The 7,830-nt window shown below is 40.7% G+C and overlaps 1 protein-coding gene across 5 annotated transcripts in view; it reads right to left on the bottom strand.

The window, feature by feature from the left end:
* Window positions 1-394: 394 nt before the first annotated feature.
* Window positions 395-7,830, bottom strand: part of LOC136621625 (pre-B-cell leukemia transcription factor 1) — a 132,454-nt gene continuing 125,018 nt past the window's right edge. For all 5 annotated transcript variants that reach the window (XM_066597247.1, XM_066597250.1, XM_066597249.1 and 2 more), the window contains one exon: window positions 395-2,777. In XM_066597247.1, the coding sequence (XP_066453344.1) occupies window positions 2,685-2,777 (93 nt within the window). In that variant the 3' untranslated portion in view covers window positions 395-2,684. The remainder of the gene's footprint in view (window positions 2,778-7,830) is intronic.

The following is a 7,830-nucleotide window of genomic DNA, read 5'->3' as shown; positions in this document are numbered from 1 at the left end:
CACTACATGCGGCCCTTTTTCGTCTTTCCCAAAACCAGGCAGCTGGGCAGAAAACTGGTGGACCCCATTATAGTCAATGGAGTCTACCTGGCACTGTTCGGTTCTGTCCAGAGAAGAACTGTCCGGTTGTGAGGATTCCCCTTTCCTGCTCACCGAATGGAGAAGCAAAGCAGAATCCCCAGAACCACCCTAAGTTCTTCTCTTTTCATTTATTTGCCTTAGCTTTATAACAGTTTCCCAGAAGGGTTTTTGAGTAAACCACTAGATTAACCAAGATAAGACACCCCTAATTTTCATGACGGTTGTTGGCCCCAGTAGTATGAAATGTCTTGCCACTTCTATCAGGGATTATCACAATCATCACATGTGTGGAAACAAATAAGAACTGAAAAAAAACAGGAAAAAAGAATTTATTTCTGGTTCTCAGAAAAGTTATTAAATGTACATGTTATGATGTACCTATTAAGGTTTAACTATTCCAACTTTTTTTCCAACATTTTTTTTCCATAATTTTTTTGCTTTTTATTTTTTAGCTTTAGTTTACAAAATGGGTTTATCCAGCAGAATCTTTGAGTCTGCTTCTTTAACCCCGCTTCTGCCAGAGGGGCAAATAACAGCATATATTGTCAGACTACTCTGGCCGTAAAGGGGTCCATATATGGAAAATGTCCCACCCTTTCCCCTGAAACAATCCCGAATTTGCCCCAAACCCTGTACCCGCCCGCTCACCCCATCCCTTAGAAAAAAATTAAAATAACTAAAAAGGTGCCCAACTACATTTATCTAGCATTGCGTTATAACTCACAAACGCGCGGTGTTAAAAAGAATTAAAATAAAAAAAACACATGTAGGTAGTTTTGTTTTTTTTTTGTGTTAAAACTAAGCAAGAAATATGAAAGACATAAAATAGAAATCAGCAACCTATTTCCATGCTAAACGGGTGTGATCTCTGTAACAGGACTTTTTTTTTTTTTAAAGATTTTTTTATCTGTTTTTAGTAATAAAGATTATTAAACCCAGGACAACTTTTTTGGCTGTTTGATGTCTTTTTTTTTTTTTCTTCTGTCTTTTTATCTTGTGTCTTTTTTTTTTTTTGTTTGCTTCAGAATATACAAGAACATCCAGCATCAAATGTTTATCTGAAATATAACAATCGACGATACACAAGTTATGTGAAACTGCAGTGAATGTTAATAAAGCTGAGCACTTCCCTCTGTGTCCGTCTTTCCTCTGTGCGAGTACATGCGGATTTTTGGTATCAAACGTGGATTGATGACACCTTGTGCAGGTGCTTGTGGTTAACTGCCAGACAAGAAGCTTAATCAGTAATGAAACGATGTCCAAAAATGGAGCCAATACTGGGCAAAACAAAATTCCTTGGGACAACTCATAGTTTACAGGATGAAGAAAGGTTTGACGCTAGAAGCAGCCAAAAGTATCGGGGACGGAGAGGTGTTGAAAAAGTAACGAGTCCGGATAGAAAGAGCAAATTTTGTAGAGTTTTCGTCTTGAGAAAAAAAAAAGGGAATCACTTCGGAGAAATGATATCCATGTTGAGAAACTGGTCAGTAAATGACCACAGGACAGTTCAGTCGGAGAATGGTGGGCTTCACATCCATCGAGTGATGGCAACAAATGGATCCTCATGATTTTGTAATGGTCATTTGGAGGACTTTATCTTCTCAAGGAGAGAATACTGTCCAATTCCGAGATTACAGGCAATGGACGGAGCTCTGGTTTGACAACAAGGCTTACAGATGTATCTTTTGTACTGATAATACTTTTTTCCCAAGTGAACTAGCAAAAGATCTGCTTCTGTGCTTGGAGAAGAATTGCCGTGCGAAGAGTAGAACCAAGGTCAATGTAGAAGAATATTGTATATAGGGTATAGATGTAGCTGGACCTACTTCTGTAGCAACACATCATAGAAACTGTATTCCAGTTTATTGTCTTTTAAAATGTACAGCCTTTGGTTAGTATACTTAATCCATGTATATTAAGGGTTTCCTCATGATCCTGTATCTCTAGTAATTTTTTGAAAATGGTCTTTCGAAGCGAAGAACAAATTAACCGGTAGAAGTTTGAAGCGTAGATGTCACCAGTCAAAGAATGGGCATACTGAAGAAACTGAAGGTCACACATGTGGCAGGAGCTATGGTTTAAGTCCCAATTTGCAAAAGGACATTTTACTGCTTGTGAAAACGACTTGACAGGATTTTTGGCCCTCAGCTATAATTTCAGCTTGTTCAGAGGGGGCTAGATGCCAAATGCAATTCATCATACTTCCAAAATCAATTATAGATTAGCAAAAGCATTATTTTGCATCATTTAAATATGGCTGTTTGTGTGCATAGGTGCAGCCACATTTAAATCAGGACTTGTATTAATGCTTTAGACATTGGCAGCTAGTTCCTGCTCATCCCAAACTAAATTTTTTTAAAAATTGATAAAAAAAAAAGAATTAAAAAAATGCAAAAGACTAAAACCTACATAACCGTAATCATTGATAGAAATGTAGGCATGGATTAAGGAGTCAATGTGAGAACTAATGAAGGATTGGAGAGTTTCTAATGGATATGCCAAAAGAGGTTGCGTTGTTTGCTGCATTCCCACAGTGGCCATCTGGAGTGAGAGGGAAGGGATGGATTCTGGCTTTCAAGAGTAGAAATTCAGGAGCCGGCTGCTCAGTTGGAGGTATCAGAATGGACGCTGCCAGGTCCTTCCGTAGGGGAAGTCACAGACGAAGGGGTGGCCGCATCCTGCCACCCTCCGTTAGCCTGAAACGAAACAGAATAATACAATTAAGAAACCTTAAGTCTTGAACTAAGTTGATCAAAAAATAAAATGAGAACTTTAAAAAGGGGACCTTTCGGATGGGTGGATTTTGGTCATAGGAGGCACCAAAATCCAAACAGCTCTATGCGGATTGTGATGCAAAATTGAAAATGGCTTAATTCTGCTTGCCATTCCATATAAAAATCTGTACAACTTCAGCTGCATGTTGCGGTGTCTCCTGCAGTGAAATTGGGGTCTGTGTAAAAGGTCCATAACAGGTCCCATCAGTGGTAGTGTTTGAAGAGGTTGTCGAGTTACAAACTACTCATGGCCCATCTTTAGGATAGGGCATCAATAGTAGATCAGTGGAGGATCTCCCTTTTACATTGGCCCAGCGACTCTTCCATATAAGCAGCCTGGTACTACAGCTCAGTACATTCAAGAAAATGGGACAAGTTGCATTACCAGGCAAAGCCACCTATATGGAAGCTCTGTGCTTGTGTACAAAATAGTGAGAATGCTGCACTTGTAGGGCCACTGTGGCCTTCATTGTGCTGGTCTGTGGAAATGTAAAGTTCACATTGCACCAAACATTAAAGGCTATATACACATCTTTGCACACTTTTCTTTCATCACTGTGCCTTTGGAAATTAAGACATTTTGTAACTGGTTTTGAGTAAAAATTTCTGATCATTTGGTTTCTATGCTTGTATTCTTTTCCGAGCCACTGCCGATTACTCCCACTGACTGATTTTAGAAATCGGTCAGTCCTCCAAACTGACAGCTGCTTCTCAGCCAATCCCCTAGCCTGCTCTCTTGCCTGTGAAGCAGCAGCTGTGAGGGGTGGGGACACATTACACAACAAGGGATTTGTGAGAAACGACCACTCGGGCTTTCTCCAGTGACAGGTAGAAGTCAGCACATAAATCATGTGTAAATTCATGTGAGTCTTCAACACAGGGAAGTGCAGTCTATGGAAAGCTTAGAATGACTGTAATAAACAATTACATATAAGTCATAAGTAGTAAAAGAGGATAAAAACAAGAGATACATTTGGAGGGAGAAACCTTATTACAGAGGGCTGTTGCTGATCATCTCAGGTCTCCATGCCCTAACATCCTGCATCTTCTAGTACGGTTTTCTTATACTCTGCCATCCATTCAGATTATGGTACAATTAGGCAGTCTTTTTAGCCCAGTTAAACCCCTTTTACACGCAACAATTAGCACTCAAAATTAGTTTAAACGTCCGAAAGTGAGCAATAATTGTTAAATGTAAACGCGGGCAGTCGTGCACTATTCGGTCAATTGTCGTTTACTGCTGGTTTTTAGCCTGCATAAAAACCATGGTTTGACAGCTCAAAATTTGTTCCATTTGGCTGGAAATTTGTCCAGTCTAAGTGCCTATGGGATGGCTTGCATACATAATGAGTACATTGTTTACTCTGTGGGAAGGAGACAATGGAATCTAGCCACATAACTCACATAAAACACAGGCCCACCTGAGCAAACAACTCCTAACGAGTTTACTGTGCTAATGGAGGAAATGGAGAGGATTAAAAGCCATTATCTGTACATGCAATTTTGTTCAAAAAATATTGGCAATTCACTCGTTTTAGCGATAATATTTTAGGTGGATTTAGACAGGACGAATGTCAGGCAAATGATGCCCGACACTCGTCCCTGCATACACTCGCTCTCGTGCTGCTGCACAGGAGCTAGTATCGCTGGCTCTCTCACAGAGCGGCCAGCAGGGAGGCTCCAGGAGATTTCTCTCCTCATACTCCCCCGCCCCTCTCCATTACCTTAACATAACAGCTCTTCAATACTGAACAGCTGCTATTTATACTGACTGGCTGATATGTATACTGAATGATGATCATTCAGCTCATCGTCCATTTATGCAGCATAAATGATGGACGATGAGCTGAACGATGAGTGTTCAGTGTAAATAGTAGCCATTCAGTACTGCACAGCCGCTATGTTAAGTCAATGGAGAGGGGCGGGGAAGAGCGAGGAGAGAAATCTCCTGCAGCCTCTCCGCAGTGAGCCAGCGACTCTAGCTCCTGTGCAGCAGCACTGGAGTGAGTATGTGTGGGTATGAGTGTCGGGCATCGTTTGCCTGACATTCGTCCCATCTAAAGCTTGGCATTTGATCTAGAGATGGCACTGTGTTGTAATCAACTACACCACAACTGAACTATCTCCCATTAGTAAATAATAAAGGGAGAGATAACATTGTGTAGTATTGAGGGGCTACATGGTATTTGACAGAGGAGTTGGTAGGGGGAGCGGACCTGGTGCTCATCAGTGCTGAGAACACCAGCCACACATCTTGGTGGAGGACTTCTGGCACAGCACACATAAAGGCATTTTAAGTGCATGAAAATGAAAATGCAAGGCAAAAAACAGACAAGTGCATCATTTTTTTTTTCCGGCAGAGATTTTAGCAAGATGTGTGTATATAGATTTTCCATAGCATTTACTAGCCTATTCTTAACACTGAAATCGCAGAGATCCCCTTTGAAGTGACTGCATCATCCGCCATTTTTTTAAATTAAAACCAGATAAAGTAACATTACATTTTTCTAATTTGCTTGTATTTTCTGATTGTAGAATTTTGTACTCCGTTGTCTTTACAGGACTATGGGGGCTGCCAACTTTCCTGAGCAACATTTTGCAGCATTTGGGGTATGTTCACACATGCCACTTCTGCATCACCTGACCAGTGTCACTGCCCTCCCTTTGGCAGAATTTCCACCCCGTGTGAACATACCCTTAGATATATGCTTTACAGCAGCTTCATGGGCCATTCACACAATGGACAGGAGGGGACCCATTGACTTTTTTAGGAAACTGTTTTAGAAATGTTGTTAGGCCTCGTTCAGATGAGCAGCAGCCGCAAAGGCCCCATTGAAAGCATGGGTGAACAGAGCTTAATTCAAGCGTGTTCTGGCATGTACGTGGACGCGCAGTTTTGTGCGCACCTATGTACGCACGTAAACACGGTTGTCTGAATAAGGCCTTACCTGGATAGGGGTCATTTTGCAGGGAGGGGAGTAGATGGTCACAGCTTGTATCTCTTGTGATTAGTGGATTGTTGTCTTATATTAATTTTTGCCCCATTGTCAGTGTGACAAATGAAGGATTTTTTTTAAATATAGATTGTGACCAAAAATTAAATAAATTAAAAAAATAAAATAAAAATCACCAAAAATTCTTAAAGATGTTTAACACAAAATGTGATTTATATAATAGGTCATTCTCTAAGGGATCATATATTTATATAATTTAGTTTGGGATGAGCATATATTTATAGAAAATGGTCTCTTTTGTTTCAAGAAACAATGACGCTTTTGTCCACAGGCAGGGTCTGGTATTGCAAGACCTTTTGAAACACACCCAGTTATAGAAATCTGGCAGCGTAAATAGAAACCCATCTGGACACGGCAAGACAAGGGGATGTTGGACTAGATTTTTTTTTTGAGTATTACTATTAAATCAGAAGAGATTTCTTGCTATTGATCTGGACTAAATGAGGCTCTTTCTAGTGCTGAACATGGGCATCTGTACGTGTTTCTACTGCAGATAGGTAATGGAGCATAGCAACAGATATGCAGAAGAATGAACAGATTTGAGTGCATAGAACCTGACTCTACTTCAGTGGAATACTATCTGATTTTTTCCTTTATCTCATTAGCCAGGGTTGTGGAGTCAGTTTTGAGTATTAAAAACATGTCATATGAAGAAGTTATTGGGAGTCGGAGTCTGAAAAAATAGAGGAACCAGAGTGGGAGGTTTGGCTTACTGACTCCTCAGCTCTGCCATTAGCAAAACAAAAAATAACATGCATGGAGACATTGTAGCTTTGGCCTGTTAATTGCCTAGAGTTGACCATACACATCATTTTGCCTCCATCGTGATGTTGGACATTAAAAGGGGCCTTCATTTCAAGATCTCTGCAACAATCAAAACATTTTCCCAATGTAAACGTCCAATATGGTTGAGCTCCACGTTAATTAGATCAGTCACATCTAGTAACGCCAGGACAACTGCCGTTAAAAACATGCTTTACTACAGCCCCCATATAGTACATAATACATGATTTTAGAGAGCTAGTCTAGGATGAGCTTTCGCATCTCATATATGCAGAATGTAGCGGAGCTTGTCGTCTTTGAACCTTGAAGCCGGCAAACCCTTAATGCCATCCTGACTGTATGAAAGGTGAGACCCTCTCCTTAATGCTGCATGTTCCTCGATTCAAGGACACTGCTTGAATTTCTGGATCCACCTCTAAGCAGAACCTGGCAGCCTTTTATTTCCCAGCCTATGATTTTGTGGCGGCCTCTCTGTAATCACAGTGGCCCGGTCTTGTCCCCTCCTCTCTTACGTCCAATCTATCTCAGAACTGTAATTGCCATGTCACAAGATCATCTGTTCCTGTCCCTTCAGCATCTCTTTAATGCACACAAATGGCATTTCATGTTATGTGGGGTCATTGTGAACAAACAAAGTGATGGCTAGGGACGCAAGAGAATGAGAAAGTATTCAAGAGCATTACAAGTTGTTACAGGTCATTCATAATTATATTCAACTTTGTATGTTTCAATGCCTGCAATTTACATATCCCCAAGCATCAATAGACCGGGAAGCTAAAACCTTCCACCCTATGACTTGTACAATCTGCGTTGGCTTATCAGGTAATGCCCGATTTGCAAATCAACCATAATGAGCAGAAAGCTCTTCAGACTCGCTCAAACATGCAATGATAATGACTAATGTGATGTTGTTGACGACTACTGAGCTCTGCTTCCTTTGTTCACATGAACATAAGCGATTAGTGTTAAGTTGGCCACAAATGCCCCAAATAACTAATATTTAGACATTACAAGCTTAACGGGGTTGTCTCATTAAGCAACCCCTTTCTAAAATGAAGCCAGCTTCTTTTATCCCTGCTTATCAGTTACTGCTGTAGGAAGCGCTTGTTTAAGTAAATTGCGGTCCATGTAGCAAGTGGATGTGTTGCGTCCACCACAGCATGAGCCACTCGAAAGTA

Source organism: Eleutherodactylus coqui, chromosome 3, assembly GCF_035609145.1.
Source record: "Eleutherodactylus coqui strain aEleCoq1 chromosome 3, aEleCoq1.hap1, whole genome shotgun sequence".
NCBI classification, from domain to species: Eukaryota; Metazoa; Chordata; class Amphibia; order Anura; family Eleutherodactylidae; genus Eleutherodactylus; species Eleutherodactylus coqui.
Note: the sequence above shows the minus strand (reverse complement) of the source record. Positions and strands in the feature narration are given on the sequence as shown.